Source organism: Drosophila virilis, chromosome 5, assembly GCF_030788295.1.
Source record: "Drosophila virilis strain 15010-1051.87 chromosome 5, Dvir_AGI_RSII-ME, whole genome shotgun sequence".
NCBI classification, from domain to species: domain Eukaryota; kingdom Metazoa; phylum Arthropoda; class Insecta; order Diptera; family Drosophilidae; genus Drosophila; species Drosophila virilis.
Window position 1 is genome coordinate 16,810,770 of NC_091547.1, and position 13,154 is coordinate 16,823,923.

The 13,154-nt window shown below is 40.2% G+C and overlaps 3 protein-coding genes across 10 annotated transcripts in view; 2 read left to right on the plus strand and 1 right to left on the minus strand.

Annotated features, from left to right (window-relative positions):
- The window catches only part of mtt (mangetout), a 120,027-nt gene extending 117,848 nt beyond the window's left edge, over positions 1–2,179 (plus strand). For all 8 annotated transcript variants that reach the window (XM_070209934.1, XM_032436836.2, XM_032436837.2 and 5 more), the window contains one exon: positions 61–2,179. In XM_070209934.1, coding sequence (XP_070066035.1) covers positions 61–554 — 494 coding nt within the window. In that variant the 3' untranslated portion in view covers positions 555–2,179. The remainder of the gene's footprint in view (positions 1–60) is intronic.
- An 85-nt stretch (positions 2,180–2,264) lies between these two features.
- Mal-A8 (Maltase A8) lies at positions 2,265–4,350 on the minus strand. The gene is made up of 4 exons (XM_002049628.3): positions 3,211–4,350; positions 2,692–3,146; positions 2,488–2,631; positions 2,265–2,421 (listed from the first exon to the last, which is right to left on the minus strand). Exons 1-4 carry the CDS (start codon positions 4,318–4,320, stop codon positions 2,355–2,357), a joined length of 1,776 nt encoding a protein of 591 aa, XP_002049664.3. The 5' UTR covers positions 4,321–4,350; the 3' UTR covers positions 2,265–2,354.
- A 598-nt stretch (positions 4,351–4,948) lies between these two features.
- LOC6624847 (maltase A1) lies at positions 4,949–7,297 on the plus strand. Its single transcript, XM_002049627.4, has 3 exons — positions 4,949–6,503; positions 6,884–7,027; positions 7,094–7,297. The coding sequence occupies exons 1-3, from the start codon at positions 4,975–4,977 to the stop codon at positions 7,158–7,160; spliced, it is 1,740 nt and encodes a 579-aa protein (XP_002049663.2). The 5' UTR covers positions 4,949–4,974; the 3' UTR covers positions 7,161–7,297.
- The last annotated feature ends 5,857 nt before the right edge of the window (positions 7,298–13,154 follow it).

Here is a 13,154-nt window from a genome sequence, read left to right on the forward strand (position 1 = left end):
GTAGGTACCCGAACTCGCCTCTTGCCCGGCCCATCAAAAATGTGTGGCGATCTTTTGCAGAGCACTCGATTAAGGCAAAAAAATTGTGCGAAATGGCCACACAGACGATTGCGTTATCTAGCATATTTGCGTCCCTCGACTGCAATGCTTACAACCAAATTCCGTATGCCGATCAATACGTGCCAAATAATACAACCACGGCCACACCCACTGCCAATGGCACTAGCACTGAGCCAACCGACGAGCAGGTTGTGGCCAACAACAACAAAATCAATCAGCAGCAACATGGCCAGGCCAATGTTGTTGTGGTAGTCAGCACGGCCAACAAGCACATGGCCAGCAGTCCATTAGCAACACCAACAGCATCAACACCAATATCAGCAACAGCAACAGCAACAGCAGCAACAACGACAACAGTAGAAACAACAACAACGGCGACAACGGCATCGACGGTTTCGGTTAGCGCAACGGATGCAACATCCGCTACGGAAGTTGTGCCCACGGCCACATCAAACGGCAGCAGACGAGCGCCGGTGCTGCAGACCAATTTATAGCTAAACGCACAGCAACTGCAACAGCAGCTGCTAAGGGAGCAGCAACGCCAGCAACAGCAACAGCAACTTGAGTGCTTCAATCCAGTTCAAGCGGATCAAGCACAACTGGCAGCGAGTGAAGTTGCCGCCAGCAACAACATTGGCAGCGATGTTGCAAGCACTGGCAGTAGCAACGGAAGTGCCACAACGATCGGCAACGGAAGCGGCAAGAAGCGCTCCGCAATTCCAGTTTAAGCTGTGGTCAGCCATAGGCCGCAGCTAAAGGATGAGTGAGGGTATCTTTAGATAGAAATCTTAAAATGCATACAGAGCGATCCAAAGACAGGGAATGCAAGGTTGAATTTTTCAAATAATATAAAGAGTATTATTTTATATAGTCATCATTTATTTGCAAGGTTGTATGTACAAAAAGTAAAAAAATATTCTTCTATATGTATTTTTTTATATTAAATACTTTTTTTTTATAGTGCTAAATATCTTAAAATTGTATAAAATAAATACATATATAAATTTTAGGTTTTTCTTTTTATGGATTCGACTTTTATATTTTTAATTTAAATGTTATTGTTTGCTTTAGCGATACATAAATTACATTTCTATCGAGAACGATATGTACAAATTAATTAATTTTCATAATTTGTGTGCTTTATTTTCATTCGCTGATTTCATTAAGCTTTAAGCATTTAATGCTGTTTTTTTAGTCGCGAATAATTGTTATTAGACAACCTCCCTGCCCTGACTGCATCGCCACTTGAAAGATACATTGTGAAAAATCTGTTGCGCAAAAAAAAAAAAAACAAGTTGCAACAATTTTAGCAATAACCCCAACGAAGAGTCAAAAATAATTGTCAGCCACATTTAAATGTATAATTGCGAAACGTTTTAAATGTTTTATCTTTAAGCTTAACTAGTTATAGAGCATGGGGTTTGTTTGCAATCGCAGCAAAGATTACCAAAAAGAAAAAAAATGTGATATAATTTCAAAAATGTGTGTGTTTCTGAACCCAAAACTAAAACTTATCTTGTATTTGTACTAACTGTTAGGCTAAGTCGTAACCTAAGTAACAACTTGCGCACTCGAGTGAATTTTTATTTTGGTGTGATTATGTTACAAAGGGGTTGCATGCAGCACATGCAACACACCCGCAACCCCCTTGTAACGTAGCGGCAATGACGGCGCCTTAACAATTGCGTTTACTATGCTGCTTGAGCCCAGCAACATGGTAGATTTAATTGTTAAGTGGATAAAAAGGCGTCCAGAGCCAACATTTAATTGTAAGCGAGCTGTACATATACAAACTTACACGTATATATACATACCTAAAATAGCATAGTTGTATGTTCTTTTTGTGTATTCGTAATTATTGAATGTGCTGCAGTTTAGCATTTCTACCCCTTATAACAAAATACTTAATATAAGTTGATATGAAGAGGTGATAAGGAAAACCCGCAAATAAAATTAATTAAAGTAAACATTACAAAATTGAAAAAAAGTCTAGCCAAATTAAAAAGTGTTTAATTGTTAGCAAAATGCATGTGTATTAAATATTCTGTGTGTATTAAATGTATAAAATATACAAAATTAAACAAGAAAATTCATATGATAATACAAGTCATATTTACACATATAACTGAATGTCTCTGAAAATTAAAATACATGAAATTATATAGTATATATATGTATACATACGTAAATTAAATACCGATAAATCGTGTTGGGTGGCATATATTTACGAGAACTTACAAAGCATTAAACAAAGAACTATCAATAAAATACTAACTAATTCAACAGCATTTGAATTATTCAGTGCTTAAAACCAAAGCCTCTCCAGCCGATAGCAGCAGATCCTGGGTGGCGTATCCAACACTATATAATAAAAGCGGAATCAATTTTTGTGACATGTATGTACTATATTATATTATATTTACTCACCCCTCTTTTTTATTGGACTCCAAGCTGCGCACGAGCAGTTGCAAGCTGGCCGGCAAGGTCTTATCGAACTCTTCCAGATTGATCGTAACATCTGCCGTGCCGAAGTTGGACACGTACACAAGGCTGGCATCTCCAGAAAGCGAACTAAAGGTACGAAAGATAGTTTTAAAGTACTTTTAAAGGGAATTTTCAACGTCAACTCACCGCTTCAGGGCGAAAACATCCTCAGTAATCGCCGCATATTTGGTGGAACCGTTTTGCAGCGTTTTCAGGCTGCGGCGCAGCGCCACCAGCGACTTGTAGATTTTTAAATGGGAGTGCTCCGTTTCGGATTCCGTGGCCACATTGATAGTCTCATAGTCAGCAGCCAGAGGCAGCCAAGTCTTCGAGCCAGTTGAGAAGCCAGCATTTGTGCCGTTAGTCCATTGGAAGGGCGTGCGTGCGGGATCTCTGGTGTATTTCTCGTAAATTTCTGGATTGGAATTGCAGCCCCAGGGATCAACAGTGTCCTCCCAGCTGATTTGGCCATCAGTCATTCCCAGCTCCTCGCCTTGGTACGTGACACTGGCGCCAGGCAAAATCATGACCAGCATATTCATAGCATCAATGTGCTCCTTACCGTGTCGACTGGCCGCCCTGCGCTTGTCGTGATTGCCCAGCTAAAAAGCAACAGCTGTTTCAGTAATTATCTCAACAAGCTCCAAAACAATCTGCACCACTCACCACCCAGTTGGCAGTGCGTCCGGCGGGCATGTTCTGCAGCCACAGATCAATGGCCTTCTGCACATTGCTGGCACTCAAACCGCTCTCTTCCATCACAGTTATCAAGTTGAAATTAAATGGCAGGTGAGCGCCATCTACAGACCGGTTGCCATAGAACTGCATGGTGAACCAGGCCGGGGAGTACGTCTCAATCAGCAGCACACTCGAGTTGCCGCCGTGAATCCGCTGATAATCATCAAGCACCTCGCGCCACTGATACACCATGTCAATGGTTTCCGGCTGGTTCTCAATGTACGTCGTTGTCAAATAGTCGCGATCTTCCGTGTCCTCCGTGGCGCCACTCACCACCTCATCGGGATACTGACCTTGGACATCAGGGCGTACTTCAAACAGTGGTGGCAGCGCATCACATCGGAAGCCAGCGACGCCCTCGTTAAGCCAATAGCGCAGCACGCGCTTCATCTGAGCTACCACATCCGGATTACGATAGTTCAAATCCGGCTGCTGTACCGCAAACTGGTGCAGGTAGTACTGTTGACGCTCCTCGACCCACTGCCAGGCACTTCCCCGAAAGTATTGCAACCAATTCGTGGGGGGCTCCCGCTCTCCAGTTTCAGCATTGACCTTCCCGTCGTGCCATACATAGTAGTCCTCGTAGCCCTTCTCCCGCTTTACAGACTTCTTAAACCATTCGTTCTCATCACTGGAGTGGTTCGGCACAAAGTCCAGAATAATCTTCAGATCCAGCTCGTTGGCTTTCTTAATAAGTGCTCGAAAATCCTCTAATGTGCCATACTCCGGCTGTATGTCAAAGAAGTCAGAAATATCGTAGCCAAAGTCCACCATGGGAGACTTGAAGATGGGCGATAGCCACGCAGCTGTCACGCCCAAGTCCTTAAGATATTCCAACTTGCTAGTAATACCATTCAGATCGCCGATGCCATCGCCATCAGAGTCCATGAAGGAACGTGGATAGATTTGATAGAACTGCGCTGTTTGCCACCAGTCCTTGGTGTTCACCGTGGCTGATGTGTCCTGGCATGCCTGGCCAAGGGTAGCCAAAACAACAAGACTCAGGCAGGCAAACGTGTTCTTTGAAAATAAAATCATTGTGTACAGCTGTATAACTAGTCAGGTACTTTTATATACCCACTGAGCGGAAAGTCAGATAATATTGATAAGCTTTCAACAGTGGAAATTGCCAATGTCAGCAGCTTAAGCAAGTTAAAATCAGGTACTAACTAAATGAAGAAGGGTATATACAATCAGACATTCAATTAAATTCGTTAGGGATTAGTCTTGCCAAAATGCCTTTGAGAAAATTATAAATTCAAATAAGCAATATATATAATATTAAATAAATTTAAATGAAATATTATTATTTTTATATTTAAAGTAAAATTGGAAACAAGAAGAGAAGCGAAGAGCTAAATATAAATGATTGGCCAGCAATTGGGAAAGGGTATTTGTGCTTCTACATTAGGTGTAAAATACTGTACCTCACGAAAAATGCACATTTAACCGTTTGAGATTCTTTTTTTTTTGCACCCACTTGTCGCAACCTTTTCTAGTGTGTACTTGACTCGCAATGTTTACTGTTTAAGTGCTTGGCAAATTCCTAGGCTACTTGAAGCGTGTTTTATCAATTAAGCCCAGTTGATCTGGTCAGCGTAAGCTTATAGCTGGCCGCTTGTATAAAAACCACGGCTCTGGCCGTCTACTGGCCAAGTGATTAAAATGCAACCTTTACAAGTACTTATTCCTATGCTCAGCCTGGTGCTTCTTGGCCAGACATGCCAGGACACAACAACAGCAGAAAACAATTCGAAGGACTGGTGGCAAACAGCGCAGTTCTATCAAATCTATCCACGCTCCTTCATGGACTCTGATGGCGATGGCATCGGCGATCTGAATGGTATTACTAGCAAGTTGGAGTATCTTAAGGACTTGGGCGTGACAGCTGCGTGGCTATCGCCCATCTTCAAGTCTCCCATGGTGGACTTTGGCTACGATATCTCTGACTTTTTTGACATACAGCCGGAGTATGGCACATTAGAGGATTTTCGAGCACTTATTAAGAAAGCCAACGAGCTGGATTTGAAAATTATTCTGGACTTTGTGCCGAACCACTCCAGTGATGAGAACGAATGGTTTAAGAAGTCTGTAAAGCGGGAGAAGGGCTACGAGGACTACTATGTATGGCACGACGGAAAGGTCAATGCTGAAACTGGAGAGCGGGAGCCTCCTTCCAACTGGTTGCAGGCATTCAGAGGCAGTGCCTGGCAGTGGGTCGAGGAGCGTCAACAGTACTACCTGCACCAGTTTGCGGTGCAGCAGGCGGATCTCAACTACCGCAATCCGGATGTGGTAGCTCAGATGAAGCGCGTGCTGCGCTATTGGTTGAACGAGGGCGTCGCTGGCTTCCGATGTGATGCGGTGCCGGTGCTTTTCGAGGTCGAGATGGATGAGAATGGCCAGTATGCGGACGAAGAAGTGAGTGGCTTAACCGACGACGTGGATAGTCGCAACTATTTGAAGAGCGAGCTGATTGAGAACAGACCTGAGACCATCGATATGGCCTACCAGTGGCGTACTGTGATGGACGACCATCAGCGCATTTATGGCGGGGACACTCGAGTACTTCTTATTGAGACATACGCCCCGCCTGCCTACACCATGCAGTTCTATGGCAATCGCTCGGTGGAGGGCGCTCATCTGCCCTTTAATTTCAATCTGATTACCGTGCCGGCGAGTAACGGCGTCTCGGCAAGCTCTATTAAGACAGCTGTGGACAACTGGCTTCTGAACATGCCTGCCGGACGCACTGCCAACTGGGTGATTGGCAATCACGATCAGCGCAGAGCGGCCAGTCGCTATGGGGTGGCCAACACGGATGCCATGAATATGCTGGTCATGATTATGCCCGGCGGAAGTGTTACCTACCAGGGCGAGGAGCTGGGCATGACGGATGGTTGGATCAGCTGGGAGGATACTCAAGATCCTGCTGCCTGCAATTCCAACCAGAGCCTCTACGAACAGCTCACACGTGATCCATCACGGACGCCTTTTCATTGGACAAGTGGCACCAATGCGGGCTTTTCCACAGCCACTAAGACATGGCTTCCACTTGCCGAGAACTATAAAACCGTCAATGTGGAGGTGGAATCGGCGGCCACTCGCTCCCATCTTAAGATATACAAGGCGCTGGTGGCACTGCGTAAGAGTTCCAAGACTCTACAGAACGGCTCTACCAAATATGCTGTTCTCAACGAAAATGTCTTTGTAGCAAAGCGGTGAGTGGTTAACTAAACTCAGCAGAGGTTAACTTAACTTAATTGGCGTGACTCAACTAAGCTTAATTAATAAGAGTTCAGGAGTTCTCAGGGCTTTCGATCACAAGCTTTGTCGCTTCTGGTCCTTCGTTCTTGTTCGAATGCTGACAAGACTCTGAGTAAACATCAGTTCAGAAAACTAACACATAATTAGGGCTCTGGCCGTATATATGCGTCAGACAAAGATCTTCAAACGATTTGCACATATACCTTTTTGAGAGCTGGCAAGCCGCGAAAGCATGACCTCTAAAATTCCAGCTAAAAATACCCTCTGGTTTTTACTTGTTCCATTAAACTCTCTGTATATTTTTTTAACAATCTTTATCTTTATTTCTACCCAGCTACTTGTCTGGATCTCCCAGCATTGTTTATGTGGCCAACTTAGGCAGCAGCGGCACCACAATTGATCTTGACCAGTTTGACAAGACTTTGCCATCTCACTTGACTTTGCAGATTCGCAGCCTGAACTCCACAAAGGCAGAGGGGTAAGTGATTAGGTCTACTTGACAATTGACAAACTTAAACTCTTTTCAATTATATTTATATATAAGGGCTCTGTTTGAGCGCAACGGTCTCAGCTTGGCTGCTGGAGAGGCTCTGGTTATGAGTGCCAGTTAACTGCAACAAAGTTCCTCTACATGGATTTATTTTATAGGCCTAACCAATTAAGTTTGCTATCGCAAATTGTTCCAATGACTCAAAGCAAATATGCCGAAGCTTGTGTAAATATATAAAGAAACAAATCGACAAACAAACCACTCAGTCATACACGCACACACCCTCACGCACACACACACACACGCACACATACTTGCAGATTGGCTCAAGTGTTCGACACACACATGTTGTTTCCTGTAACGCGGGACTCGTTACGGGGGTCGCTATTTAAAGTGTTTACACAAAAATTAAAGTCGAGCTGCGAGCCGTCTCGTATTTGGTACTTTATATTTTGTTTGCTTAACCGAAAAGCAAAGTATGCATGACACAAAGTAAATACAGAGATAAGTGGGGAATAGTCCCCCAAAAATGACGACCTTACACGATGTCCTGGCCACCTTTGAAGTTTAAAGGAACCTAACGAAGGCTGGCTGTTGGCTTCGCAATTGCTTACAATTAATCACTTAGTGGACAACAAGTTTGTTCAGTTGTATTGAAGGCGAACGTCGAAAAGAATCGAAAAATAAATATATTTGATTCCTATGTACTCAAAGGAATTTTGTTATATAAATGGATCTAAATAGCAGTAAAGAGGATTGTTCGTTTGGTTTCATACTCAAGTTACTTCACATTTAATTCACCAGAAGAACCTCTGTTTCTTCCGTAATAAATATCTATATGCAACCTTCTTTAGTCATATCTCAAAGATTTCAAGAGCTATTGGGTATATAATATGTACGCTTTTGTAAAGCAAAAACATATTTAGTATGTATCTCAATAATTGCAGTTCCCGACTAGGGTATACCCGGAACCCTCTTGAATCAACACGCGTAACGAGATTTTTATACCCTGAACCTATTAAAAATGGGTATAAGGGTATATTGCAAAATCCAAATGTATGTAATAAATATATGTATATTCTTGATCAGCATCAATAGCCGATCGGTCCGTGCGTCCGTCCGTACGTCCGTATGTATAAACGCAAGGATCTCAGAACATATAAGAGCTACAAACTTGATATTTTAGATGTAGGTGCTCCTAGTGCCTGCGCAGATCGAGTTTGTTTCCGATACTCGATAACTTACTCCGTTTCTAAGCAATCGATAAAATCGATATCGATATCCTGTTTTTTGGGCAATTTTGGTAAATAATAAGAGCTAGAGTCACGAAACATGATATGTTGCTTCTAAAATATTATATTTTTGTCAAGCATCTTTCATTTTATACCTATCGCCACCTCTCCGCTCCCACCCCAGAGCTATAAATCAAGTTAATAACCCAACTTTTATTGCCAACCAATTTAAACCCAAAACTTAAATGCAATTGACTTTTTCAGTATACACAAATATTCTATGATACAATAAGATATACTGTGGAAAATTTCATAAAGATCGGTTAGAAAAAACCAGAGTTATATGCAACTGCGCAATTGAATAAAGCAGCATCTTTAAGAATTTCTGTATATATGTACAAACACACATTCATGCGCGTCTGCTTCGCATTTTAACATCATGGTTATTGCGACTTTTTTCTTTAATGCTATTTAAGTTCCTTTTTATCATAAGTGCTCAATTCAAATTTTGGACCCAAATCGACAAAATGGCAAGGGGTTACATCACGTTTCTTTTCAAAATAGAGATCGGTGCGAAAATCGAAACTTTTTCGAAGATTTTTTCCAATATCTCGGGTAATAGCTCCCAGGGGAGATATGACGTTCCAAAACGACATAACTCCCCGTGAAATAATGTCCCATTTTGGAATTTAATACCATTTTTGACTCGTAAGGATCAGTTCTATCGATTGGCATCAAAAAAAGGAAATCCAAAATTCAGACCCAAATCGACAAAATGGCAACGGGTTACATCACGTTTTTTTTTTTCAAAATAGAGGTCGGTGCGAAAATCGAAACTTTTTCGATGATTTATTTTAATATCTCGGGTAATAGCTCCGCGCGGAGATATGACGTTCCAAAACGACATAACTCCGCGCGGAGTCGGTGCGAAAATCGAAACTTTTTCGATGATTTCTTTTTAATATCTCGGGTAAATAATGTCTGATTTTAAAATGTTATACCTTTTTGAATTCGTACGGATCCCCACCATTAATTGGCATTCAAACAAATTATTCATTGATGGGTTGAAAAATGTTGTTGACAAAAAACCGATTCGTTCGTAAATTCCATCTTTTTGATGATTATTTGGAATATTTCCGTCAAATAATGTCCGATTTTGGAATTTAATACCATTTTTGACTCGTAAGGATCAGTTCTATCGATTGGCAACAAAAAAAGGAAATCCAAAATTTTGACCCAAATCGACAAAATGGCAACGGGTTACATCACGTTTTTTTTCAAAAAAGAGGTCGGTGCGAAAATCGAAACTTTTTCGATGATTTATTTTAATATCTCGGGTAATAGCTCCGCGCGGAGATATGACGTTCCAAAACGACATAACTCCGCGCGGAGTCGGTGCGAAAATCGAAACTTTTTCGATGATTTCTTTTTAATATCTCGGGTAAATAATGTCTGATTTTAAAATGTTATACCTTTTTGAATTCGTACGGATCCCCACCATTAATTGGCATTCAAACAAATTATTCATTGATGGGTTGAAAAATGTTGTTGACAAAAAACCGATTCGTTCGTAAATTCCATCTTTTTGATGATTATTTGGAATATTTCCGTCAAATAATGTCCGATTTTGGAATTTAATACCATTTTTGACTCGTAAGGATCAGTTCTATCGATTGGCAACAAAAAAAGGAGATCCAAAATTCTGACCCAAATCGACAAAATGGCAACGGGTTACATCACGTTTTTTTTCAAAAAAGAGGTCGGTGCGAAAATCGAAACTTTTTCGATGATTTATTTTAATATCTCGGGTAATAGCTCCGCGCGGAGATATGACGTTCCAAAACGACATAACTCCGCGCGGACGTTCCAAAACGACATAACTCCCCGCGGAGTCGGTGCGAAAATCGAAACTTTTTCGATGATTTTTTTTGAATATCTCGGGTAAATAATGTCTGATTTTAAAATGTTATACCTTTTTAAATGCGTACGGATCCCTACCATCAATTAGCATTCAAGAAAATTAAACATCGTTTTGTTATAAAAAATGTTGTAGATAAAAAACCGATTCGTTCGTAAATTCCATCTTTTTGATGATTATTTGGAATATTTCCGTCAAATAATGTCAGATTTTGGAATTTAATACCATTTTTGACTCGTAAGGATCAGTTCTATCAATTGGCATCAAAAAAAGGAAATCCAAAATTTTGACCCAAATCGACAAAATGGCAACGGGTTACATCACGTTTTTTTTCAAAAAAGAGGTCGGTGCGAAAATCGAAACTTTTTCGATGATTTATTTTAATATCTCGGGTAATAGCTCCGCGGGGAGATATGACGTTCCAAAACGACATAACTCCCCGCGGAGTCGGTGCGAAAATCGAAACTTTTTCGATGATTTTTTTTGAATATCTCGGGTAAATAATTTCTGATTTTAAAATGTTATACATTTTTAAATGCGTACGGAACCCCACCATTAAATGGCATTCAAACAAATTATGCATTGATGGGTTGAAAAATGTTGTTGACAAAAACCGATTCGTTCGTAAATTCCATCTTTTTGATGATTATTTGGAATATTTCCGTCAAATAATGTCCGATTTTGGAATTTAATACCATTTTTGACTCGTAAGGATCAGTTCTATCGATTGGCAACAAAAAAAGGAAATCCAAAATTTTGACCCAAATCGACAAAATGGCAACGGGTTACATCACGTTTTTTTTTCAAAAAAGAGGTCGGTGCGAAAATCGAAACTTTTTCGATGATTTATTTTAATATCTCGGGTAATAGCTCCGCGCGGAGATATGACGTTCCAAAACGACATAATTCCGCGCGGACGTTCCAAAACGACATAACTCCCCGCGGAGTCGATGCGAAAATCGAAACTTTTTCGATGATTTTTTTTAATATCTCGGGTAATAGCTCCGCGGGGAGATATGACGTTCCAAAACGACATAACTCCCCGCGGAGTCGGTGCGAAAATCGAAACTTTTTCGATGATTTATTTTAATATCTCGGGTAAATAATGTCTGATTTTAAAATGTTATACCTTTTTAAATGCGTACGGATCCCCACCATCAATTAGCATTCAAGAAAATTAAACATCGTTTTGTTATAAAAAATGTTGTAGATAAAAAACCGATTCGCTCGTAAATTCCATCTTTTTGATGATTATTTGGAATATTTCCGTCAAATAATGTCCGATTTTGGAATTTAATAATATTTTTGACTCGTTAGGATCAGTTCTATCGATTGGCATCAAAAAAAGGAAATCCAAAATTCTGACCCAAATCGACAAAATGGCAACGGGTTACATCACGTTTTTTTTCAAAATAGAGGTCGGTGCGAAAATCGAAACTTTTTCGATGATTTATTTTAATATCTCGGGTAATAGCTCCGCGGGGAGATATGACGTTCCAAAACGACATAACTCCGCGCGGAGTCGGTGCGAAAATCGAAACTTTTTCGATGATTTCTTTTTAATATCTCGGGTAAATAATGTCTGATTTTAAAATGTTATACCTTTTTGAATGCGTACGGAACCCCACCATTAATTGGCATTCAAACAAATTATGCATTGATGGGTTGAAAAATGTTGTTGACAAAAAACCGATTCGTTCGTAAATTCCATCTTTTTGATGATTATTTGGAATAATTCCGTCAAATAATGTCCCATTTTGGAATTTAATACCATTTTTGACTCGTAAGGATCAGTTCTATCGATTGGCATCAAAAAAAGGAAATCCAAAATTCTGACCCAAATCGACAAAATGGCAACGGGTTACATCACGTTTTTTTTTTTTTCAAAATAGAGGTCGGTGCGAAAATCGAAACTTTTTCGATGATTTATTTTAATATCTCGGGTAATAGCTCCGCGGGGAGATATGACGTTCCAAAACGACATAACTCCGCGCGGAGTCGGTGCGAAAATCGAAACTTTTTCGATGATTTCTTTTTAATATCTCGGGTAAATAATGTCTGATTTTAAAATGTTATACCTTTTTGAATGCGTACGGATCCCCACCATTAATTTGCATTCAAACAAATTATTCATTGATGGGTTGAAAAATGTTGCTGACAAAAAACCGATTCGTTCGTAAATTCCATCTTTTTGATGATTATTTGGAATATTTCCGTCAAATAATGTCCGATTTTGGAATTTAATACCATTTTTGACTCGTAAGGATCAGTTCTATCGATTGGCAACAAAAAAAGGAAATCCAAAATTCTGACCCAAATCGACAAAATGGCAACGGGTTACATCACGTTTTTTTTCAAAAAAGAGGTCGGTGCGAAAATCGAAACTTTTTCGATGATTTATTTTAATATCTCGGGTAATAGCTCCGCGCGGAGATATGACGTTCCAAAACGACATAACTCCGCGCGGACGTTCCAAAACGACATAACTCCCCGCGGAGTCGGTGCGAAAATCGAAACTTTTTCGATGATTTATTTTAATATCTCGGGTAATAGCTCCGCCGGGAGATATGACGTTCCAAAACGACATAACTCCCCGCTGAGTCGGTGCGAAAATCGAAACTTTTTCGATGATTTTTTTTTAATATCTCGGGTAAATAATGTCTGATTTTAAAATGTTATACCTTTTTAAATGCGTACGGATCCCCACCATTAATTGGCATTCAAACACATTATTCATTGATGGGTTGAAAAATGTTGTTGACAAAAAACCGATTCGTTCGTAAATTCCATCTTTTTGATGATTATTTGGAATATTTCCGTCAAATAATGTCCGATTTTGGAATTTAATACCATTTTTGACTCGTAAGGATCAGTTCTATCGATTGGCAACAAAAAAAGGAAATCCAAAATTTTGACCCAAATCGACAAAATGGCAACGGGTTACATCACGTTTTTTTTCAAAAAA

Excerpts from the sequence above, each read along its gene's own strand:
- LOC6624847 (XM_002049627.4), top strand. The coding sequence starts at position 4,975 with ATGCTCAGCCTGGTGCTTCTTGGCCAGACATGCCAGGACACAACAACA. Across the intron at positions 6,504-6,883 it reads AATGTCTTTGTAGCAAAGCG|CTACTTGTCTGGATCTCCCA; the intron begins GTGAGTGGTTAA and ends ATTTCTACCCAG. Across the intron at positions 7,028-7,093 it reads AACTCCACAAAGGCAGAGGG|GGCTCTGTTTGAGCGCAACG; the intron begins GTAAGTGATTAG and ends TTTATATATAAG.
- Mal-A8 (XM_002049628.3), bottom strand. The coding sequence starts at position 4,320 with ATGATTTTATTTTCAAAGAACACGTTTGCCTGCCTGAGTCTTGTTGTT. Across the intron at positions 2,632-2,691 it reads GATGTTTTCGCCCTGAAGCG|TTCGCTTTCTGGAGATGCCA; the intron begins GTGAGTTGACGT and ends TCGTACCTTTAG. Across the intron at positions 2,422-2,487 it reads GAGTCCAATAAAAAAGAGGG|TGTTGGATACGCCACCCAGG; the intron begins GTGAGTAAATAT and ends TTTATTATATAG.